Source organism: Crocuta crocuta, unplaced genomic scaffold (genome assembly GCF_008692635.1).
Source record: "Crocuta crocuta isolate KB4526 unplaced genomic scaffold, BGI_CrCroc_1.0 scaffold253, whole genome shotgun sequence".
NCBI lineage: Eukaryota > Metazoa > Chordata > Mammalia > Carnivora > Hyaenidae > Crocuta > Crocuta crocuta.
The window spans coordinates 7,294,939-7,321,118 of record NW_027529451.1 but is presented as its reverse complement, the minus strand read 5'-3'; the positions used below and the strand labels follow the sequence as shown (position 1 = coordinate 7,321,118).

Here is a 26,180-nt window from a genome sequence, read left to right as displayed (position 1 = left end):
CTCAGCAATCCCAAAGGAAGTTTTATCTATATTTGAATGAAGCAAATGTCCATCTCTAATCAGTCACTGTAGTCAGGGGAATGTGATACTCTCACTGGTCATGCCCTCCTTTGGCACTGGGGAGACATCGATTCCTTCTATAGTATATATGCTGACACTAGGTGAGGAATATGTCTTTATGAGAAGTAGGGTTAGGGGCACCTGGGTGGCTCAATTGATTAAATCTTGACTTCAGCTCACATCATGATCTCATGGTTCATGAGTTTGAGCTCCACATCAGGCTCTGTGCTAACAGTGTGGAGTCTGCTTGGGATTCTCTCTCTGCTCTCCCCTGCTCATGGTCTCTCAAAATAAGCAAATGTTAAAAAACAGAAGTAGGGTTAATGTTCCTCTATCAAAATTAGTGAGATGACTACCAAACAGTGAAAAAAATGAAACTAACATAAATATATTCATAGTTTCTGTTCAATTAAAAGTTCAGAAAGCTCTGTTCCTTTTTTTTTTTTTTGTATTTTCTCAACTAAAATGTGGTAGAATTTCTACATTCTTCTATCTAAGCTGCTAAGGAATTCATTGACAGGTGTCTTGAAAGAAGGCTAGATATAAATATTTGATGATCGTATTTGTTATAAAGTTAACATTCATCTCAGGGTGGAATTTAATTTATAGTCTAAGGATACTTTCTAATTTTTGCAGAGAAATATCACAGGAGGATAAATGTTAACACTTCAATTCAATTCAACAAACACTTATTGTTTGTAAATGTTTGTCAAGTTGAATTGAATTGAATTAACATTTCAGTGAGCATCAATGCAGACTCTGTGACCTGTATCTAAATATTTGAAAAATAATCCTTCTATCATGCTGCTACTCATCATAGTTTTTCCTTTTTTTTTTTTTTGCCTGAACTTTCCACATTCTTCATAAATCCAACCCTCTATTCCTGGGGTGGGCAAAAGTCATTGCATTATACCCCCAATGCCAAGCAAACGCTGAGTCCTTTTATTTTTATTTTATTTTTCACTGACTCCTTTTAGACATTGCGCTTGGAATGAATTATAAATTATAAACTTGGAGAGTTTCTCTAGGGTTAAGAATTATATTGGGGCACCTGGGTGGCTCAGTCAGTTGAGCATTTGACTTCAGCTCAGGTAATGATCTCACAGTCCATGAGTTCAAGCCCCATGTCGGGCTTTGTGCTCAGAGCCTGGAGCCTGCTTTGGATTCTGAGTCTCCCTCTCTGTCTTTGTCCCCTCCCCTGCTCATGCTCTGTCTGTCTCTTTCAAAAGTAAATTCAAAAATTTTCTTATTAAAAAAATTATATTAAGTTGGCAACACCAGTCTTTATTTTTATCATTTTACTTGTGTTCAAGTTGGCTAATGGGTTTATGGTTCTGCTCTTTTGGAAAGAAGGAACTTTATCTCAGTTCTGGGGTCCGTTCTGTTTGAGCCTATGTACAGTGGGTGCTGGTAAACTGGCTCTCAGGAGGAGGAAACAAAAACCTCAGTTTGCAATCACTGGCAGTTCCCATGGTGTTAACATTACCGTTGTGTAAAATTGCCAGCAGTCAGCAATTCCTGAATATTTAACAACTGGCTCTTAATAACCAGTCCATCCTAGCTCTAGAATATCATCGATTAAGTGAGTCAATGTAATCAGTTCAAACCACTGACTTTTGAGAGTTAAAACATCATTTCTGACCAAACTCACTGACACTAGGCCACTTGCTTTAGAGTTTACCTAATAAAAATTATTCTTACCCATGTCCAGAGGGCTATACCTGTGGAATAATTTCTCTAATTTCAGAATAACATTGTTTTGTTTCTAAGTACTGTTTCCCTCAGCAGGTAAGAATTAGCAAAGGAAAGTTGCCAATGAGGATTGTGTTCCTATTTGGCACGCATACCTATTCTCAGTAGCCTGATATAGTCAAGATTCCCATTTCCTTAGATCCTTGGTCTGGTCTCTCAAATACTGGCAAGGACAGGCAACTCTCCTCCCCTGACATTGAGGAGAGACTACTTTGACTCCATAGAAACAATATTTCCATGTCCCTGAACCTAAATCGATCTCCGTTTTGAAATTTGTGTACTGACCTCCAGACTGAAGGACCGGAGTTTGATGGAGCCATGGATTGCCATTGCCCTGATAACATAGCTTGCTGTCGCTTCCCTTGAGGGAAAGCAAGAGCAAACATTTTCCAGAGGATGATGATTCTTATTTAATGAGTTGTCAGAATCTAGGAAAAAGGGAAAAATTAGCACCTGGAAGATTTCTAAGGCCTTTCCTAATTTCCGTTGGACCCTTGTCATTCCAGCTGACAAGAGAACTCTTACCTCAAAAAATGTTAAAGACTCAAAACTTGCTTTCTCCTTGGGTTGTTTGAAAACCAGTGACATTGGGAACCGATAGCAATGTGCGATTATTCAGCCTACCTGAGACCCAGAGGGCTGAGGTTTAAAACCACTGCCTCCCACCCAAAGCAGGAGATTGCATCTCCCTGATATATGCCTAGGAAAGCTGAAAAAGTTTGATGCTACCCGGGGCTGCCTGTAGCTGAGGGCTTTGTTATGGCCCTTGGATTAAATGGATATTCAGTAAGAGGAATTTTTAAAGCGAGTCTAGAAAAGTCATGTTTGTAAATCTTTTCCACAACAACAAATGGCTCAAGAATTCCCATTTGGCTGCTTTGTTAGATCTCCAGTGTATCATTTATCTATCCCCTTGACTCACAATCTCTGTGATCTCTCAGATGGCATTCATTTCACCAACTTGTGTGAATACTGAGGGATTTACTGTTTTCAGGATGGAAAAGGTGAGCGGTGACACCATGGCCCTTGTGTGTTGGTGTGTTTCTCTGGGTGATGAGAGGGTGACAGTCTACAAGGCTAGCGAAGGGTCAGTGTTTTCATCTTTTTCTTTATATTGGTAATTTTTTAAAAAGAATCACAACTGCAGTAGAACATAGCATGTAGGTATCTGTGACGAATCGCACAAGTCATGCAAGATGTTCTAATATATGCAGAACATATAGGGAGCAGATGCAAAACGCTCTCAGAAGTTCTGGAAGGACTCGGTGCGTCAGAAAAAACATTCAAATGAGGAGGTGAGACGGGGAGAGGAAGTTGGTCCAGAGTTCCAGGAAGACTCTGAGTAGCTGAGAAAGAGACTGGAAAGGCTGTTTCTGGAAAGGAAAGAATGTCCTGTAAAAGGACAAGTCCAATGCAAAAGTATCAGACACACTTATTGAACAAATCCGAGAATTGAGCATCTTCAATGTTGGAAGCATATTTGTAAGGGGAGTGTTTGGGAGCAAGAATGTCATTAATATATGCCTCAAAATCAAGCCATAATCTAAATACAATGTTTTTCCCCCAGTAGGATTGGTGAAAATTTCTTGTGTGTGTGTGTATGTGTGTGTGTGTGTGTGTGTGTGTGTGTGTGTTCCCTCCCTTCTCTTTCTGCTAAGATTAGTGGGAAGTACAGTGATGAAGTTTTATAAACTCTTGTTGTTTTTTGAACCCATTTGCCTGGATTCCTTTTGGTAAAAGTGGTTTATGGTTCCCGTATTAGGTCCCCAAACTCAGTGTACATCTTTTTTCCTGGTTTGTGTCAGATAAGAATAGGGCTTTTTTGAAATGTATTTTATCTTCAATCTGTTTCCATGTATTGAAAAGAGAAATTGTGAGGAACCAATCATCCTTATGAATGTAGGCAGGAGTGACTCAAACCTTATTTGGATTCCCTCCCAAAAACCCATTTAATTTAAGTATTTATTTAAGAAGAGGCTAGAGTACCCTATAGAAGAGGACTTCTACACTAGCATTTCTGAAACTGTACTCCATGTAATAATAGACTTCTAGAAGATTTTAATAAATGTTCCAAAAACTGTTTTCACAGTCAAACATGTTTGGGAAGTGCTAAATCCTGTATTTTTCCTCTCTTAGAGATTCAGTGTTCATTAGCACATTAAAGTCTCTGAGGAGGCCTGTAATAAAGAAACATTTATAACTTGGTTTTTAATATTTTTAACATGCAGACGATGTTTATTGTTTACCCAACAGCCATTCTCCCTTTTTCTTTCTTGCCAACAGAACCTTGATTTTATTTAGGTAGCAATCTTCTAGCTGGGAACATTGTTCTAACCCAATCTCCACTTCCTGTAATTAGTTTAGAGGTAAATCTATGACTCAGCCTCAGTCAAGAAGATATAGGAAGAATTCTTTGAAGGCTACTGGGGAAAATAGTCTTACCTAAATAGAGAGAAAATGAAGAGAAAAGGCTTCTGCTCCAGCCCCCTCACTTCCTTCTCGGACACTGTTGTACCAAGATGTGGCACACGGAGTGTGGCCCACATATTGCGGACATGAGACAATTAGCAACTCTTAGCATGGCGGGCTGACATGACGGAAAATGCCTGGTTCTTGACGACGGTATTGAACCATCCAACCAACTCAATAAATGTCTTGACGAATTAAGCCACGTCCCCTTCTAATTGTAGACAACAGGAATGGAGCTGGAATGCCCAGCATGGCTCGCATTTATTTGGCATTTGAATTCTCCTGTGGGAGACGTATTGTAAATACGGTTCGGCCTGGGGCATAGTTGGGGGACTCCGGTGTAAGCCTTTGATTATGGTTATAATAGCAACTCTTCACCTGAATCCCCTCCCCCGCTCCTCTCAGAGGGTTACACTGAGCTTTCCGGGCTCAGAGAGCAGCTGCAGTGGGGACACTGGCCCTGACACAATGTCCAGGTCCCCATGGTTAGCAAAAAGCAGAGCTGTAACTGAAGTGATTCCAATCTGTTTCAGGATGCCTGTCTCTTGAGGGCAGCTTTAGCCAGTTTCACAGACATAGCTTAAATGGAGACTTTTGTGTAAGTTTCCTACAGTCATTGTGTGTTAGGGAAGGATTATACCCCCCTTGTTCCAGACCTCCATTATGTACAGGAGGAAACTGAAGCAGGCTTGGGGAGGCTCAGGAATTTGCTGAAAGTCACAAAATTGATGATCTGCACAATTAGAATCTTCTAGAGTCAGTCCCGGGATTTCTGGAGATGCAGAGTTTTTCCGTAGCTTTGGGGTGTCCAGGATTAGCATGGGCGTCCTCAGGATGAAGTGTGGCTTTGCTTTGGAGTTTACAAATTACCTATATATATTTGTGTCTGAGAGTCTGCAAAAAAGTATGGTTCACATACAAGCTTTCCTTGTATAGATAGAGATTGCATGTGTCTGTCTATGTGTTTTGTACTTTACATTTTTCTTTTATTAAATTTCCTTTTAAAAATTTTAGGGGCACCTGGGTGGCTCAGTCGGTTAAGCAGCCGACTTCAGCTCAGGTGATGAAATCACAACCTAATGTCTCGTGAGTTCGAGCCCAGCATTGGGCTCTGTGCTGACAGCTTAGAGCCTGCTTCCAATTCTGTCTCCTTCTCTCTCTCTCTGCCCCTCCCCTGCTCAAGGCTCTGTCTCTCTCTCAAAAATAAACATTTTAAAAAATGTATAAGTAACCACATCTATGAAACTTTGCAAAGATATATAAAAAAAGAACTACTAATCCCTGTCTTCCCCATCGTATCTTGTTTGTTCCTTCCTCAGGTAAATACTAACAATTTATTGTGTATACTTCCATTCTTTGTTAAAAAAAAGCATGAGAGGGGCGCCTGGGTGGCTTAGTCGGTTGGGCGTCCGACTTTCGCNAAAAAAAAAAAAAAAAAAAAAAAAAAAAAAAAAAAAAAAAGCATGAGAGAGAGAGAGAGAATGGATAGGAATTACTTTTGTATTTTTTTATATTCTTTTTACAATTTCTTAAAAAGCAAAATTGTCTTATCCACATTTCTCAGTACCTTGCTTTTGTCTCTTGCTAATAGGTCATGAGCCTCCCTGTGGTTTAATTAAAGTAGATATAATCTGTTCTTTTTAATGGCTGCATCATATTGTATTGTATTGCTATAATACATTTTATTTGACCATTTCCCAATTTCTGGATATTAATCTTGTTTCTGGTTATTTTGTATTAAATACACACCCATACGTACACATAGGTTTAGACAAAATTCCAGATGTGTATGATTTTAATTTTCTTTACAACAGCCTTTAAGATTAGAAAAGCAGATTGTGTTATTTCAGTTTTCTTGAGATTGAGGCCCAAGAAAAATGTTTTTGTTGTCCTGAAATATTAGTTGAATATGTATAGTTTAGTGACATGCTCATATTCCATATAATTGTACCATAGTTCCATATGATGAATGGACCATAATTTTCAAAGCCAGTCCTCATTGCTGGGTGTCATGTTTTTGTTTGTTTGCTTCTTTCTTTCCTCCTTTCTTTCACTATTATGTATAAAATCACAATAAGTATTCTGACAAGTACATTTTTGTCATTCCTTACACTATACCCCCAAATTTGAAATACTGAGACAAGGGTTATAAACTTTTCCAGGCTTATGATCAAATCACTGCTTTTTAAAGCCAATTATTTCAAAATGTTCCTGTTTTTATAAAGACAATAGCCAAGCCCAAGGGAGAGGTGTCTGTGTGGATTTTCTCTATGTTCTCAAAGCCATTTTTGTCTTTTCTTGGTCATATTCCATATCTCATGTATCTGTGCCCTTTGTTTATGGTCTGAATGTTCCCTTTTCCCTAACATTTGAAATGAGTTCATAACATTCTATCAAGTGGGCTACAGCCCATTTACTTTTAACGTGATACTAATCATCAGTCTTCCCTTCCCTCAGTTCTGGTCTTGGACAAGACAATGTTGAGCTTCCTTGATTTTAAATGAGCTTATAGGTAGGACTGTGCACCCAAAGCCAGCTGGGTGATTTAAGTACCTATGTTAAATCCCCATCTAGACTATAAATGTGTCACCCACATGATCAGAGATGTATCTCTGACGTGCTGTATGGGGTTTTCATACTGGGGTAAAAGTTGGATGTGACATGTGAGATCAACATCACCTTACTAAAAAGATGTATTTTTTTACTTGGGCCCCAGAGGCCTGCAGTAGGTTCAGGAATTATTTTAAGTTATTTCATTTAAATAAATTATTTTAAATGAAATAATTTAAAATAATTTATTTAAATAATAATTTAAATAAATCATTAATTGAAATAATTTAAAATAATTAAAATGATTTAAAATAATAATAATTTTAAATTGTTTAAATCCGAGTGTATGCCTGTCCCTATGCCCTTCCTTATTTCTTAGCCTTGTCTCTGCATCAGAAATAGCAATTTTGTGTGTGTGTGTCAGTTGTGTTCATAGAGTTGTTAGATTCCAGATTATAAATATTATTGTGACTTTTCATTTTTAGATACCTTGTAGAAGAAATCAAGAAAAGAGAAGGATTCAGGCTACTGCTGGAAGTAAGTGATTACAGAATTGTGCTCATGATTTTGTCAGTCAACAGTGATGAAGGTGGTAATTTTCTAATCTGTTATATTTCACTGGGTTTTGTGTTGCAGACTTAGAAACAAGTCATTAGCTTAATTCATGGAGTCCATTATGTTAATTTACTCTATTAGTGAGTATTTTTCCTTTGTTAGATTCACAAAGAGCACACTTGCCTTTAAGTATTGAAATTAAAGTGCTCAATAATAATTACCAAGGATAATACTGAATAAATATATAAATTGCATGATGATTGTACTGTGAATATTCAACTGTGCTATAGTGGTGCCTGCCTGTGAAAAATCAATTAAGTGCATGTACAATAATGCATATAGTTTTCTCTTTTAATAAAGAGCGCATATTAGCTTTGGAGCAATGGGAAAATAAATCATTTTGTGTTGGACTGTTTGCTATATATAAGAAATAAAGTAGTCTCAAAAGTAGAGAATGTTGTGTTTTTCCTAAAATATATGGTTAGAAAATATGAAGAATGTTATTTAATTCTGATTTTTAAGAAATATGAGGTGTAAAGTTCTCTGAGATCTTCTAATAGCACATATTATATAGCAATTTTAACCTAATATAGAAATCATCTAGAGATTACAGCCTAGGAACCTATATTGTATATAAGCAATCTGGTTTCCATTAGTATTCATTTATTCAGCAAGATTTCTTGAGCAATTACTGTGTTCTGGGCATTGTGGTAGGCACTGGAGGTATAAAACAGGGGAATCCCTTGCTCTGGCGGTGTTTATACTCAAATGGTAAACGACAGGCAATAAATAAGCAAATACCTAACAAGCATCAAGTAGTGAGACATCTTAAGAAAACAATAAGGCAGGTTCATGAGATAATTCAGCATACAAATAAATATTTATAGATATAGCAAGTTCTGTAATAGAAGCAGATATTGGCGAGAATGCAGAGAAAGGGGAACCCTTTTATAGTGTTGGTGGGAAGGCAAACTGGTTCAGCCACTCTGAAATTCAAACAGCATGGAATTTCCTCAAAAGATTAAAAATAGAACTATCTTACGACCCAGTAATTGCACTACTGGGAATTTATACAAAAAATAGAAAAACACTGATTTGAAAGGCCACATGCACCCCAATGTTTATAGCAGTGTTTTCAACAATAGTCAAATTATGGAAAAAACCCAAATGTCCATGGACTGATTAATGGTAAAGAAGATTTGGTATGTACATATGTGTATACAAACACACACACACACATAGGTATATATACATATATACACGCACATATATGGTATGTATGTATATGTATTCATATATACACATACACACACATATATAATGGAATACTACTCAGTAATGAAAAAGAATGACCTTTTGCCATTTGCAACAATGTAGAGGGTACTATGCTAAGGTAAATAAGTCAGTCAGAGAAAGACAGATATCATATGATTTCACTCATGTGGAATTTGAGAAACTCAACAGATGAGTAAGGGGAAAGGAAGGAAAAAAAGATAGAAACAGAGAGGGAGGCAAACCATAAGAGACTCTTAACTACAGAGAACAAACTGAGGGCTGCTGGAGTGGAGGTGGGTGGAAGGATGGGTTAAAAAGGTGATGGGCATTAAGGAGGGCACTTGTTGGGATGAGCACTGGGTGTTATATGCAAGAGGTGAATCACTGGGTTCTACTCCTGAAGCCAAGACTACACTGTATGTTAACTAACTTGATTTAAAAAAAAAAAAATAAAAAAGAAGAAAGAAGAAGAAGAAGAAGAAGAAGAAGAAGAAGAAGAAGAAGAAGAAGAAGAAGAAGAAGAAGAAGAAGAAGGGTGGAATGCTGGAATGAGTATGTGGGTGGGGGGTGGCTTGTTTCATTTGGGTCATACATGGAGGACCCTCTGAGGTCATCTTTGAACTGAGACCTGATTGGTGGTAAACAACCTGCCATGCAGATGTCTGAGCGAAAGGCATTCTAGGTAGAATCGATAACTACAAAGGGTTAATGCTGCAAAGAGTTCTATATATATTTAGCAAGGGGGTGTAGAAGGTGATACAGTTGGAGAGGTGGAAAGAGATCAGATCAGGTAGAGTCAGGCAGGTCCTGGTAAGACCTTTGGCTTTTATTCCAAGTGTAGTCATCAGAGTAGTTTTAATCAGACAGGAGTCTGAATTCCTTTTTAAAAGATGATGCTGGATATCTTGGGAAGAGAGGTATAGGGTAGGAGGGGGTGAAGGAAAGCCAAAGAAAGGATAAATGAGGCAAATTGAGACACTGTTGCAGTAGCCCAGGTGAGATAGATGATAGACCTCCCAACAAGTTGCAGAAACATTGCTCTAGAGAGTGCTGACCATGGCCTCTACCGCTATCTACAAGAATTGAAAGTTCCTGAAAAATAGGGATATGAAAGAACTCGCAAAGATAGCAAGAGGATCCATATTGAAATGACTTTCTGGGAATACTTTAAAGAAACAAAATGACAAATTTAGGATGTGGGACATTCTACAGGACAGCTGACCCGGTTTCTTCAACAGGTCAGTGGTGTAAAGGGAAATAAAGGAGAAGGTAGTGATGATCACTTTAGGTTCAAAGAGAAGAGGCCCAATAACCATGTGTAACATATGGAGCTATTGCCTAGTTTGAACAGTTGTAAAAAGTAAATTTTCAAACAGTTGGGAAGCTTCTAATGTGAGCTGGCTATTGGATAATACCAAGGAACTATCAATAATCTTGATAGGTGTGATAATGGCATGACCACATGAGAAAATATCTATATTTTTAAGAGATGCATATGTAAGCACTTAGGGGAAAAATGACAGTTATAGGATTGGCTGGAGTTTGAGTCTGAGTCACTTTTTTTTTTGTAACTTTCTTGAGTTTGACTTGCCTTCTTTATTTCCTTGAGGTTGAATTTATTCTTTATTTTTACAAGTTTTAATTACCTTCTCTATTTTTCTGGCTGTGGGGCTCTAGGGCTTATGGAAAGTTCTGTGTACCTTGGAACTGCAGTCTTTTGATAGAGCCAAAAGAAAAAGTGAAAAAAAGATGAACTGTTTTCAAAGACATGTATACATTCTTCCTAAAAGCTTACAAGTTAAGGAGGGAAATTCTCACCATCATTTTAGAGAATTGCAAACATTCACACCCTTGTAATGCAAGTTAAGGTGGGTTTTAATTGTTAGGCAGCCTTTTGCCCTGGATATTTTACCTACAGGAGCCAGATGGCCCCAAAGAGGTGAGGGTGGCCTTCTCAAAAGCACTCCAACATTCCCACTCACAACGGTTTTTGTATGTGATCTGCATTTGCCTCTTTTCTCCATGTTCCATTTGGAGAAATAACGTAAATTTAGACTTTAAATCTCATATACAAGTGTCAAGGCAATTATCCTTTTTGTTAACAAATGCTTAGTTTGGATTGATTAGATAAAACCCTAATGTATACTTAAGAGAAGTGAGATGTGATTGGAGTATAGTCTGTGAAACTGAAAGTCTATCATTTTAGGAAAAATGAAAGCCCATAATTTTATACGTGTGTGTGTATATATGTATTTATAATATACATATACATTCAGTTTTTAGCAGATAGCAGTGAGAATGTTAAGTGGAATACTGAAAACAGTAAATGAACACAAGATAACAGAGTATCTAGTACTTGAATACCCTTTTCCTGAAAAGAACAAAAACAATGTATATCTTCTTGAAGATGATTTAAAGTTATCATTTCAAATGAATTCTGCATTATTCATAGGCCCCTGAAAATCATCTCTCTGTTTTTCTGTGTTGGATCTAAGATCTAATAAATGTTTTCCTAGAGGTATAGTCATTCATATACTATCATTCACATATTTTATTTTGATCTCTTGGGAGAGTCCTAATTATTCAGCTTTTTGTTTTTCTCTTCCTGAGTTCTACATTAGGAAGAGTTATTTTGGCTCCATAGACTTTCCAGGGCATAAAGGATCCTCAAGGACATCTAGTCAACTTCCTGCTGGAGGCAACTTCCTGTTGGAGGTTATCTCTTGATGATAACCAGTAACCATAAAAGGAAGTCAACCTCTTCCTGAACACTTCCTGTGTCAGACAATTCACAGCTCAGCTCTCTTCCCCAGAGCTCTAATTATTCATATTCCGTTATTTATTGACTCCTACTACTAGTATGTATAAAATGCATTGCAATTTTATGTATTTTTATTAGATGACAGCACTCTTCTAATCGCAAAATCGATGCACATTCTTTAATCTTCATCTCATTGGACTCCTGTAGTGTTTTACACCATTATCCATTCCCTCTCTCTTGAAATTCTCTTCTTCCTTGGTTTCTTTGAGTTTCTCTCCCAGTTTTTCTCCTTTACATGTAACTTTTTCTTCTCAATCTCTATGTGAAAGAGTTCCCTTCTGGGTACCCCATTAAATATTCTTTTCTGTTCCTCCATGTTTGGTTTTTCATCGTGTCTACTTACTCTCCCTGAAATGTTTAATCCACTTCTAAAACTTTGTTACCAACAGCTTCAACAATGTCTCCATCCTTGACTTGCCTTCTAAACTCTAGTCTTTTTTACATAGGTATGCCCTGAAGTTTTCAGTTAGACTCCCACGAGCACCTCAAATTCAACATTTCTAAACTGTAGTGTAGCCATTTCCTTTACCAAAATACTACATTCTTCTTTAAGTCCTTAGAACTATGATCAGTCCAAACAGAAATCTCAGTGTTGTCTTCACTCTCTCCCTTCTCCTTCTCTTAAGTGTATCTCAGGCACTTTTCTCCACTCCTGAAGCCCCTGCCTCAGTTCAGGCTCTCATCACTACTCGGGCTGGTCCTGTCTTGTAACTCATCCCCTTTCCATCTCAGATGCCACCTTCCCCCCTGCCCAGCCCATCACCACATGGGAGCCACACTGTGGCCTTTCTAAAATGAAATCTGCTCCTGAAATTGAAACTCTCCAATGATTCCACATCTCTTCTAAAATCAAGCCAAAGCTCTCCAACATAGCAGATGAGGAAGCCCTTCAGGAAATGACTCTCATTTCCATGCCCGTCTTCACCTATCTTTAGTACACTCTGTCCTCTGCTCATTCCGAGTTCTTGCCATCCCCCTGAATACACAGACCTCTACACGTGCACTATTCCTGCTGCCAGAAATGTTTCTTGTATTATGAGAAAGTTCTTCTTTTGTAATGCTAATTCTATCACAGTTTAATTGCCTGTATCTAGCTCCATTACTCACCACTGAGTTCCTGGAGATAAGTATATAATGTAGTCATTTTTCTCATCTGAATGTCTAGTTCAATATCTAGAACATAGAACGTTCTGTTTATTGAATTGGACACTTCAGTTACCCTTTTTAAAAAAAATTATTTCTGAGAGAGAGACAGAGAGAGAGAGAGACAGCATGAGCAGGGGAGGGTCAGAGAGAGAGAGACAGAATCCGAATCAGGCTCCAGGGTCTAAGCTAGCTGTCAGCACAGAGCCCGACATGGGGCTCGAACCCAAGAACCATGAGATCATGACCTGAGCCAAAATCAGCTGCCCAACCGACTGAACCACCCAGTCACCCCATCAGTTACCCTTTTTTGGGCAGGCTGTAATTCTTTAACATTCTCCCTCAAATATTGTATGGAAACATAGTAATGTATCCCGCCTAGTACAGATTTTAATGGGGCTATTCATCCACTTGAAAAGGACATCTCTTTCTACCAATGCAGCCCCAAGTAATAGCCACGATACTAAAAGAGTCCCTGCTGTATGCCAGATACAGTAGTAAATAATGGAAATAATCTCTGTGCTATCTAACCAATTCTTTGAAGTGGGCACTTTGATCTCCATTTCATAGATTAGGAAGCTGAAGATTAGAGTTCATCACTTGTCCAAACAAAGAGCTGGTGAAGTTGAGATTCAAACCATATCCATGGAACTCCAAAACCAAGACTGTTTGTGCTACTCAGTGCTGCCCTTGAAATTTTTCAGTAGTCTAATGAGATATTAAAAACCAAAAGCTTGAAGTCACTTGAAATCCACCATGGCCCCTTTCTCCATTCGATGCTTGTATGATCATTTCCATCTATCTGCCAGAGTCTGCATTTTTGAAATGCAGACTTATTGAAATGCCTGGTGCTAGCTTTGCCTTTTATTATATTATTGTAATCTAATGACACGGTAAGCAAAGGAGATGAATTTCTTTAGATGTTACTCAGTTTTAGAGGATGCAAGGTACTACGTCTTGGTGACCCTTGACTTATTTCCCCAAGTGGTCTCATGTCAATTGCTCAATAATCCTTGCTGGAATTGACATCAAAGTGCCTGCTTCATTTCTTAGAATATATCTATGTTTTTTCTTTCTCTTTGAAAACCAGGATAGAACACATCTATCTTTCCTTTAGTGACACTTTTGTATGTCTCCGTGAATTTTTAAATATTGGAACAATGTTTTTCACTGCTACAGGTGTTTTTGTACCCTTTGGTATCATTTGTCTGGTCTAGACACTTGGATTCCCTTTTTATGTTCTCAATTTTATGGTGTTAGAGTACATAGGGTAGAGTGTTCCTAAGATACTCGAGAAGTCAGGCTTTCTTAATATATAGGCAATGAAGTACCATGTGAATGGTTCTACTCTGAAAATACTCATTAGTGCTTTGAAGCTTCTTGAAGAAAGTCACTATATCAAGTATAAGCCACAAAGCCAAAGAAACAGGAAAACCTCAAGTATATTCCCCATGAATGTTCAAAAGGCTATTTTTTCCAAATCTTAATAGTTTTGGAAATGATGACAGTAAAGGTATTCTACCAAACGGAGATCAAATATCTTCCAATCAGATGAAGTGTCGAAAAGGCTTCAAATGTCACAGCCCCGAAGCCACACCATTATAAAAGAGACGGGGCAAAAATCACAGATATGTCACTTCTAAAATATGGAAACAGAGAGGTGCTTGGGTGGCTCAGTCGGTTAAGCGTCTGACTGTCAATTACAGCTCAGGTCATGATCTCATTGTTTATGAGTGTGAGCCCTGCATCTCCTCGGGCTCTGCACTGACAGCGCAGAGCCTGCTTGGGATTCTCCCTCTCTCTCTCTCTGTCCGTCCCCTCCTCTCCCCCCACCCCCTCTCAAAATAAATACATAAACTTTAAAAAACTCTAAAAATATATCAAAACAGAAACTTACTAATGGAAGCAAATTTAAAAGGTGATTTAAAAGGTCTAAGTCCTAACTTCTACAACATAGAGCAGATACGGAACAAGTAGAAACTACCACAAAATGATTTATGATGTCTCCATGGAAATGAAAAGTAATAACTTACTGATGTATTAGTCAGGGTCCACTAAGAAGACAAAAACTGCACAGTAATTTGAAGTGGGAAAGTGCAGTTTAAGAATTATTGTGCTTGCTTCAGCAGCACATATACCGAAATCAGGACAGGACAGAGATGATTAGCATGGCCCCGGTGCGAGGATGACACACAAATTTGTGAGGCGTTTCATATTAGAAAAAGAAGAATTATTAACGGGGATTGCCTCATTGGAGAAAAAGGGAACCCTAAAAAATACAGAAATAGCAGATGTAAAAAACAAGCGCCACTCACAGGACTGGGATACAGCACCCAAGCCAGAGGCCATCCCTCCCAGGGCTGAGATCAGGTGGTAATTGAAGGAAGCACGGGGGTGGGGGTCGGGGCTAGACTAAGCCTCTGAGAGGTACCTTGAAACTCACTCAGGCTATACAGGGGTGCCTCGCTGGCGGCACTCCCCTGTGAAATCACCTGAGGGGAGCGTGCCTGAAAACGCCATTTAGGGCACCTACCAGTCTGCTCTGAAGCCATCTGATGAGTATGCTGGGGTGAAGTTGGCAGGGGGTCTACTGGGGCTGAACACAGCACTGCTCAAAGACCCACACATCCTGCAAGGGATCCGTGAAGTTAGCATACTGGAACCCGGAAGAGCTACCTCTTCCTTCTCAGTGTCCCTCCAGCACCCTCTGCTGATGAAGTCTAAGTTGGGACCAGATGGCAAGGAGAGCTATTTCTAGAGTCCACTTCCATTCTTACAGGGTACAAAAAAGGGTGGATTTGAGCTGAGAAGAAGTTAATGATATCTGGAAAAAAAATCATCATTGATATAAAAGACATGAATTCCTAGAACCCAATGACAGATAATGATTATATTGTCATCTACTTTCTGACCCACTGTAGTTGCTTTATTTGAACAGATGTATTCACATTAAAAGGAGTAAAGAATTTTGAAGGACAGTACATTTCTTTCCTAGAGATACCAAATGAGTTATATCAGAAATCCAAGTATAAATTGTATGGATTTGTAAAGACTATTGTAATCTCATGATAAATGTTTGCAGAACTTGAGTTGAATTAAATAGTACTCCGTTTGGAACTACTCTATATTTTGAAGATTTGTGGCTTTCTTTTTCTTTTTCTTTTCTTTCTTTTTTCTTTCTTTCCTTTCTTTCTTTTCTATCTTCCTTTCTTCCTTCCTTCCTTTCTTTCTTTCTTTCTTTCTTTCTTCCTTGTCAAATTCAATAAGCATGTTACAAATTCCAAAGATTAAAGGACTTACCTTGTTGAGCTGGGAATGTTTCTGGGATTCACTTTTGATTTAAAATCCACTAGAATCTGAACTCTATATGGTACTGGTCTTGATTTTAAGATATAAGATAATAGCACTTTCATCTTTCTGAAATACTTGTGAATTCACTGACACTAGAGTATAACGGATGGTTACTGAGAACTATTATAACATTGGTTATTACCTATGACCTATGTTTATGTGGAAAAATGGAAACCACTTCAAATAATATCACTGCTAAGAATCAAATAAAGACACTGCTGAGAAGGTTGGCGTGACTTAGAATCTTTCCTGAATATCCAGTCTTTCCTGTGTGTCCAATCTTTCCTGTGTAAACCCCCAAGAGAACTTCCCAAATCACCTGGTCATGGAACACAAGTCTTATGATTGTCTATGACATGTCCATGTTTTTGTCCTGTGAGGATGACGCGTATAATGGAGACAATCTTGTCTGTGTGACAGGAGCTAGACTAAAACCTGTTCTGGTAGGTTATCCCATATTTAACCAAAATCGATTACTGGAGATGAGGATTTGGCTCTGGCCACTTTAAATTAGAGTTTCTCAAACACACACCATGCACAACATAGTTCAGAATCACCTGAGATGCTTTGTAAAATACTAATTCTCCAGCCTTTTCTCTGGTGGACTAAATCAGACTGGGGGGTATTCTGAGCATGGGGACTGAGACTCCCTGTTTTGAAAAAGTCCTCTATCCAACTCACATCCTTAGATTTCTTGGGACTGACACTGATACTTGAGAGCCATGAGTCAAGGTGATGCTCTTTTCCCCAAAGCAGTATAGGCAAGGGTCATGGCAGGGCTGTTTAAGTGAAGTCCAAGTACATTATATGTCATCAACTCATAGGTTGATGGGAATTTTGCATCTGTCAGGTATATCAGGTAATGGAAGTCACTCTTGGCTACCTTAAATAGAGAAGGAATTATTGGAAGGATATCGTGATGTAAGAAATGAATTGAGGATCAGAGTTGAAGACGGAGGGGTCAGGGCGCCTCTGGGCATATGAGTATCAGGTGCCAATTGGTGGTCTGAGCTTGGTTGGGGAAGCTTCAAACTTTATTATGTTTATTCCCAAATTTGTGCTCATCCCTTACCTGGAGGAAAGAGCACCTTCATTGGGTGCACCTAACTGAGAAGAAAATCTCCCAATAGGCTGTTATCAGAAGTAAGGTAGAGTGATTTGTTATCAACATAATAACACACATGACAACTTTTAGAGAAAGTAATGAAGCTTAATTACATTATAAGATTAATCTTAAGTTAATAAAATAATTTTCAAATTTTTTAAACCCTCAGCCTGAATATGCCAATATTTGCTTTTGGTACATTCCACCAAGCCTTCGAGATATGGAAGAAGGACCTGAGTTCTGGGCAAAACTTAATGTGGTAAGTCACAAGTAAAATTGCATTTCTCCTTTTGATGAAATGGTTCAGTGCCCATTGTCTACTGATCCTATAAATAATTCTGTGTTTGTAAGACCTCTTGAAGATCTGGAGAAGTGGCTCCTAGTATATTACAAGCTAATGACATACCAAGCAGTTATAAACATTGTTTACATTTAACAAATTAACATACTTGACCTACACATGAATTCAAAATAATTGTGCTTTTTGCAAAGATAGTTCTAGGATTTATTAAAACTTCTGATTCACAGTGTATTTCAGAAAGTATGATCTGGTAACAGGATACAAGGTTAAAACTGTATGATGAACGGCTTCTTTGCTCCAACCGTGCCAAAGCATGTCTGTGTTTGCATCGCCTCCCTTGGAGATGATGTTAAAAGTCTAAATCCAGTAGCCTTTGTGAGTGTGAAACCTTCTGTTCTTTCCACCAACAAAAGCATCGTAGGCCCAAGGGGCTTATGTGATAAAAAACGAAGAGAATGCCAGCAGTGGGTTTCAACTGATCACAGAACAAAAGTGCTTGAATGTGTCTCCACACACAGCTGGTGAGGGCTGACAATCCTGAGTGAGACAAAGCCCCTGGCTCTAGAGGCTCCAGGTGTCTCACCTGCATGTCTCTTAGCATGGTCCCACCGGTTAAACTCCCAAATCAGATTTTGAAGAACAGGGAAGTCATGCGTCAACACTACTTGCTCCCCCTCCCTTGCTGCATGGACATGATGTATATGGAGGTGAACCAGTGAGTTGCCCAGACGCCATGACAGATAGAGTAGGAGTTCACAATGGGTTGGAACCATGGAGGTTGGGTCATGCTCTGCCTCTGGCATCTTCCCCCTCAAGCTCAGCTACCTCCAAGATCTTGGTTCGTAAAAACTCCGACTTGCAAACCTCTCCCTAACCTCAGTGAGAAAATCAGAGTTACTATTCATAGCTTTTATAGGCAATAGCACTTCTTCCCAGCCAGGCGAGCGACAGACCTTTACAAAACGCTCCCTGTGCTGTGCCCTGGAGATACGAGCATCAAAAAGACTTGGGGGGCGCCTGGGTGGCTCAGTTGGTTCAGCGTCCAACTTTGGCTCAGGTCATGATCTCACGGTTTGTGGGTTCAAGCCCCACATTGGGCTCTGTGCTGGCAGCTAGCTCAGAGCCTGGAGCCTGCTTCAGATTCTGTGTCTCCCTCTCTCTCTGACCCTGCCCTGCTCACACTGTCTCTCTCCCTCTCAGAAATAAAACATTAAAAAAAATTAAAAAAGACTTGGTTCCTGCCCTTGTGATGTTCCTAAGTGGGGAGACCAATGAGTAAAGAGATGATCACAACGGAACTAGGAAAGGCCCGGATGGAGAGAAACCCTGTTTGCCCTGAGAGCAGAGAGAGAGGATATCTACCTTACTGGGTGACACTAGAGCTAAGTCTTGAACAATCAGTGAGAGCCAGTTAGGGGATGGTTGTAAAGAAGTAGATTCCAGGAAGAATCACAACATGATGACCCAGAGACTTAAGAAGAGAAGATGTAATTCAAAGGTGACAGGGGTGCAAAGGGGCAGTCTTGGGGTCCTTGTCTTTCACAACAAGGAGCTTGGAATGTGTGGCTAATTAAGAGGAAGAGGGAAGGCCATAGGGTTAAGCCATAACCACCAATAACCTCACCTGAAGGATCTTCTCTTGGCTTATTAAACCTCCTACACTGTAGCATGATGTATACCCAATACATGCATATTCTACCCCTTGTCAAACCTGATATCGGGCAGTAGGGATGGGGAGAGAGGGGCGGTGTTGTCTGTGCATTTGCCTAGAAAATTTCATTACCCATTGGGGCGCCTGGGTGGCTTAGTCGGTTGAGCGTCCGACTTTCGCTTAAGCCTGGAGCCTGTTTCAGAGTCTGTCACTCCCTCTCTCTCTGACCCTCCCCTGCTCACGCTGTCTCTCTCTCCTAGAAAAAAAAAATTCATTACCCATTTTGGGCAGTTAACATAGTTGGTGGGCTGTGTCTTGCATTTTTGTCGCACAAGGCAAATAGAAGAGTGCTAAAGACTGCATTTCAGATGCTATGTTACCCATAAAAGGAAAAAAAAAAAAGAACTGGACAGTGTGAGAATTTAATAGTGAGGTTTCTAGGGACGCTTTCCACTTTGATGGAATACAACTGACACTTTTTGGTGGCGTGGGGGAATAATTGCCCTGGGTTGAGAAAGGTGTGGTTACTATTTTCCTCACTTTTCCATTGTGAAGAAAAGCAACCAAGAACGTGATATTTCTTTACTGACTCACTACTGTTGCAGACGTGGGTCAGGAAAAACTAAACAGCCCCATTATACTTGGGGCTATTTTTGACTCATGCTTCCTGTATTTAAAGAAACAGTGATATTATCTATTTTCAAAAGAAATTGAAATTGAGGATGGATATACCTGCTAAAGTCAGAGAATCAGCATATAATACACTTTTAATCTTAACTGGAAATTGACTATTAATCGGGACATTCTCTTCTAGCTCCAGTATTTTGTAACATTGATTCTCTTCTGGTTAATATCTGTGATGCTCTAGTCTTTCATTTTGGAATTTTTTTTTTTTCTGCTCTTTAGTACCATGGTTTTCTTGCCCAGTCTAATATTATGCTATTTTAATTGGTAGGGTTGCTTCTGATTAGTAAACGTGTATGCTACTGACACCTAATCATTGGTTCACAGATTCTTAGTTTCCTTTTATTGTCTCTCTTTGTGTGGGTGTGTGCATACGGATTTGGCAAGGCAGGGATATATATATATACACATGTGCACTTGATCTTTGTGGTTTTCTGCTTACTGTAGTATGGGAATGCAAGTATATGATTTATAACCTCGAGTGTTCTTGAAGCACACTGAAAATTTATTTCGGGGATTATCTTGGATGGAGAATCACAAACAAATAAATAAGCCGAATAAGGCTTTGCCCCTCCAGTTCAGGCTAGTGTCAGTTTGAGCTGTCAGATCACAGAATCTGTGGTGTGATAAGTCTTCCCTTTGGCAGCAGGAGGGGGAGAGGGATTACTTGGTAACGAATCTGGAGTTTCCGAGCATGTAAGTGTGTGTCTGTGTATGTGTGCTTACGAATGCGTGTGCACGTGTGTGAGGCTACTTCTGAGAACACAGTCACTCTGTAGGCACTCTGACACCATATTCAGTCACTAAGCTCCAGTCACTTCTCTTTCAAGGTGTCTTCTGTGAAATTCTCTCTTCCTTCTTATGCTCGCAGACATTGCGATATTCTGGGTCTGCGTTGTTTCCCTGCCCAGATTCTGTTTGCCTGCTCTCCGGTCTCTTTGTCTCTTGCCATCTCTTTTTCCCATTTGTTTTCTGTGCTCTCGGCGTATCCATATCTCATCCATGCTGCTCTCCTGCCGGAAATCTCTAATGGCTTCCTGTGCTTTATGGTAGCAATTTTCAACCCTATAGACCCAATGGCCACTGCTTATAATAAATATTGTTAATGGCCCCTTTACTCTCCTAAAACGAGACCGATACCCACACCTGACTTGGTATAAGGTAATACAAGACCTTGCACATAACATAAAGGTGAGTGAATCTTCATAATACAGATACGTATTTCACTACGACATGCGTGGGCGCGACGGTCCTGGAAGACACGAGAACGTGAGTGGTAAATTCCTCACTTGTACTCTTGGAATCACACTGAACGTAAGCCATATAGAAATGCAGACTTGTGTTAAGTAGGTGCTGTTGTTGCTGATGCAAATAGTGGGCGTGGCGGGGCATTAGCGATGCAGTTTTCAAAAACGGTGCACCCCTCTTGGTAAAGCTTTGAAGAACACCTGTTTCCCTCCATTTACACGGGTAGTGAAAGACTGAGTGTTTATGAAAAATGGGCACAGAATGTTTTGCATTTGTATGTCACACAGAGTTAGGATATGGGCTTGGAGCATTGTACTCAGGCTCCTCACCTCACACATTTCCAGGAGGACACTTGGAAGTTGGGCAGGACACAGGACGAGGCTTTATGCTCAGGACTGCTCTGCACACTGCAGAGCCGGTGGTCTCTCTGGTCCTGAACACCAGGAGCCGTCTCCACACATCTTGCAAACCAAAACATCTGCCCAGATTTCCAGAACATTCCCTAGAGGTAGTTAATGCCATTCCCTTGAGAGCGACTGCTCCGTAGGGTAAAATCTAGTCCATTCTGCTTGGCACCCACAGGCCTTCATGTCCAAACTTTAAGTATTAAAAGAGCAAGAAATGTAAAAGAATCTAAGTATTCAACTATAGGGAATTGGTTAAATTTTAGTACCTCATTTATATGCAAATTTCTAGTATATAGTCACTTAAAATTCTGTTCCAAAATAACGTATTTCATAATTTATTATTAACTGAAAAAATGAGTTATACCAACAGCCACTATAGTATAATACCAATTTTGAAAAACCATGTGTTTATATATACATAGATACTCATAAATATGTAAAATGCTATATATATGGTTAGATAAGGGGAAGACGACAGGTACCAAAATATTTTAGAGATATTTACAGGAGATTTTCTCTCCTTAGTATTCCTCTCCAATGTAGGAAATTGTTAATTTTCTACAGTTAACATATACTGCTTCTGTGAAAATCATAATAAGAGCGGGGCACCTGGGTGGCTCAGTCGGTTAAGCATCTGACTCTTGATTTTGGCTTAGGTCATTATCTCACCCTTAGGTTAGTGAGATCGAGCCCCACGTCAGGCTCTGCACTGACATGCAGAGCCTGCTCAGGATTATCTCTCTCCTTCTCTCTCTCTCTCTGCCCCTCCCTTGCTCTCTCTCTCTCTCAAAAATAAATAAACATGAAAAAATTAAAATAAATCATAATAAGAGCAATGACAATAATAATAAACCTAAGTATAGAGTAACTGACCTAAAGAAGCCATCGGGTTCCTTGATTGCTTACCTGCACAAAGGCTTTTCAGGTTTTGACCACAGTCTGCTGACAGTTAAAAAGAAATTGAAAATTGGGGCACTTGGGTGCCTCAGTCGGTTAAGCGTCCGACTGCAGCTCAGGTCATGATCTCACGGTTCTTGGGTTTGAGCCCCGCATTGAGCTCTGTGCTGACAGCTAGCTCAGAGCCTGGAGCCTGTCTTCAGATTCTGTGTCTCCCTTTCTCTCTGACCCTCCTCTGCTCATGCTGTCTCTCTCTGTTTCTCAAAAATAAATTAAGAAAAAACATGAAAAAAATAGAAAATAAACTGAGTATTCATTCACCCCCATATGTTTTTATTCTTTTAAAATCATCTACATGTATTACTTTAAAAATACACATAATCATTTTTAAGGATGAATTTAAAATTTAAAATTATGTAGAGATGTTCTAATCTTTTCTTTCTTACACCGCAGGGGATTGTCCTGTGTGGAGATCATGATTATACAATATTCAATCAATTAGTTTGCAAACTATTTTCCCTCGTGACTTGTTCCCAGATGTAGTATGTCATTTGCCTTCGCTTCCCATCTCTCTCTCTGTGTCCTTACTAAAACACACACACCATCTGCACTGATTTTAAGTTCAGAGGCATCACCATTGGTCTCTGTTGTGATCTTTGATAGGCTTTCCAGAACTCCCCAGGAGCTTCTAACATCATAGCAGAGTTACACTTTGCTCTCTAAAGCGTCTGTGTACAATAAGTTTATGTCTGCTTGTTTCTTCAGAAGCCTCACCCCAGTGACCAGATATGGAGGGCATGGGAATTAGGGAGAGTCTGCAGAAGCCTAAGGTCCAGAGAATGAAATAGAAAATTCCATTAGTTTGCTTTGCCCCATCATTACTCAATGTTCTCATGCAGATTTCCTCTTTGGTCAACATTTCATAAATAATTCCGCATTGCGCCAACCAAATTTACATTCTTAAAAGTAATTAACGAGTTGCCTTTCTGTGCTCACACGTGGTCATTTCCACCTTTTTTCTTTGTTTGCTTGTTTGCTGACCTGCAGATTTGTGACTAATGTTAGTCGTTTATTACAGGAGCCTTTCTCCTCAACAGTAGAAGAGACATAAATCTTTTAGAACCTACTTGAGGGGTGTGTTGTTTTATTGCTTATTTGGTGATATAGCTTGGTATGATATTCCAGATATCGTTAGAGGAAATTGAGTATTCTCCCTGGCAGGTTTCTGATTAATAACACTTGAAGAAACTGCCTAATATGGGTGGGGTGATGTGTTTCTGTGGAAGCCTCCCAGCAAAGACACCCCAAAGGAAGTGTCCTGGGTGTGCAGGCAGAGCTTTGGGGCCCCCCGGGTATGTTTCCATTTATTTCTTGTGTGTGTGTGTGTGTGCGCGCGCTCGCGCATGTGTTGTGTATGTGTGTAAGAGTTCATACACATTTTGAGAGCTCCTGTATATTTTTGAGGATGCTGATCCTAATTTGCTTCCCATCACTATCTGTGACATTGGTATCTCTACTCACTTGTTTTTAGATCATGAACTAAAAACACCCATTTCTGTAAAGATGCAGTAATATATATTTTTTAATGTTTAAGGATGCATTTGTTTTTTAACAATGGGATACAGAATTTACAATATAGTCTTCAAACCTGTTTCCTAGTGGATAGAACTCATTTTACAGCTGCACTTTCTTTACAATTTATATTTAAGGAGACTCTAATATAGACATGCCTTTTAAATGAAGTATTTCTGAATGTCACTTGAGAGACTGACTTTCTGATAAAGGTGGGATGTAGATTTTGGCAATATTTAACTCATGAATATCCTATGTCTTGTAAATACTGTATTCTCTTTGCCTAAACTATTAAGACTCAAGATACAATGCTGTACTGTGTAGCCTTGCAAGATAGAGCTGTTTTATCTACAGTTTGGCAGATACCGTACTAGCCGAAGTCAAGTTATTCTTTGTCATTCTGCAGTTAAGGGTCAGGGCACCATAAGGAGCCACTAGGTATGTCCCGTGTAAGCACAGCCATCTTCAGAAATCAGCTGGCGAAGGTGGGGCATCCTTTCTGCTAAAGGATGTGGGATACTCTGAATGTTTTATGGGTTTATGCTCATTTCTTTTCCCTAGTTTAAATCACAGTCTTTCTAGATAGCTATACTCCATTGTATTTATAAAACTGCAACCAGCAAAAGATTGTGTTTAAAATTTTTTTAAGTTTATTTATTTTGAGAGAGAGCATGAGCAGGGGAGAGGCAGAGAGAGACATAGAGAGGATCTGAAGCAGGCTCCACACTATTAGTGTGGAACCCGATGCAGGGCTTGACCTCACAAACCATGAGATCATGACCTGAGCTGAAACCAAGAGGTGGATGCTTAACTGACTGAGCCACTCAGGTGCTCCCCCACCCCCCAGCAGAAGTTTCTAACAGCATTCCTGTTGGATATCTGTGCATGATGGGGGCTCACAGCGAGCTCCTTCGTATTCTGCAACACTTTCCAACATATAGAACACATTTTTAAAATTGTTGTGTTATTAATTTATACTTACTTATATTGCATTTAGATCTTTTGTGCTTAAAACTTTATTTTCAGACACCTCCAGAGGAATTTTCCTGGATAGTAAACTGAGCTCCCCAGGAAAGCCAGACAAGTGCAGAAGTCCTCATTAGAAAATTATTTTCCCTTTTATTTTTCTCTCCGGAGTTCAGCCGGCTCCCCACTTGTTTCTGTTGGACTCTTCTCCTTTACCATGGAAAAAGCTCTGAGCATGGACTGTCTGTTGAAAAGTAAAAGTGAGCAAAATGAAGCTGGGTGACTCTGCAGGTTGGGGTTGAGCTCATAAGCCTGAAGTCAGGATGAAAATCGGTTCTGAAAGGGGAACATGCGTGTGTGTGTTTGTGTGTGTGTGTGTGTGTGTGTGTGGCCTCCTGCAGCCTGCCCACACCAGTGTATGCTTGCTCACTGGGACTGGCTGATCCACTGGGCGCTCTTGATTTTCTTAATATTTGTTTTTGAGAGGGTAGGGGGAGGGACAGAGAGGGAGACACAGCATCTGAAGCAGGCTCCAGACTCCAAGCTGTCAGCCCAGAGCCCAACGTGGGTCTCAAACTTCCTAACTGCGAAGTCATGACCTGAGCCCAAGTGGGACGCTTAGCCGACTGAGCCACCCAGGCGCCGTCCGCCACTGGGCACTCTTGATAGCAGTGATGGAAACTGAGGCCCAACATTGGAATTAAAACCACACTTTCACAAACATCTTTTTGTACCTTGGGTTTGCTGTCCCACACACAAGCCTGGGTACACTCTGCTGTGTACCAGAACTATCACTGGCCTTGTCTATGATGATTGCACAGGAACCAAGTCGGTACCTGAAATAAGCCATTGTCTTTAGTATCTGCTCAAATCTTAAGGCCGTCAGAAAGAGTTCTGAATTCCCAGATCTCTCAGGGTGAACACTGAGGAAAGGCAGACGCTTAGCCTTAATCAGGCTGGAACACAATACTGTGTCGTGAGTATAATTGTATTCAGTTTACTCAGTCGGAGGTTCAAGCTCAAATTCTTATAGAAGCTAGCCAAGTAGCATAAATAAGGGACATAGACTGGGCATAATACTATAGGCTGTGGTGGAGACTGTGATAAAGCAGAGAACCATGGCCTCCACTAAAGAGAGCAGCCTCTACTCTGCGAATAATGGCGGCAGCCATGCAGGAATTCAACGCTGGGCCTCAGGTCTCAGTTTTCAAGAAATGCGACATATACTAGTACTTACTTACATGAACTATCCCTGCTTTCGATATTTTCAACGTTGGCCAATGATTTAAAAGTTCGCAATGTGCCTTTTTTCAGCGGGATCTGGCCTTCTGGCTTTTAGTTTGCAACTCTTACCTAAATTCACCGGGTCTTAA

General features: G+C 39.7%; 1 protein-coding gene and 1 non-coding gene across 2 annotated transcripts in view; both read left to right on the top strand.

Moving 5' to 3' along the window:
• Positions 1-26,180, top strand: part of GADL1 (glutamate decarboxylase like 1) — a 139,522-nt gene that overhangs the window by 65,991 nt on the left and 47,351 nt on the right. Inside the window, exons 12-13 of the mRNA XM_077760703.1 lie at positions 7,317-7,368; positions 17,251-17,340. Coding sequence (XP_077616829.1) covers positions 7,317-7,368; positions 17,251-17,340 — 142 coding nt within the window. The remainder of the gene's footprint in view (positions 1-7,316; positions 7,369-17,250; positions 17,341-26,180) is intronic.
• On the top strand, positions 14,739-14,845 carry LOC144228831 (U6 spliceosomal RNA). Its single transcript, XR_013334278.1, has one exon. It is a non-coding gene; the product is annotated as a U6 spliceosomal RNA (small nuclear RNA).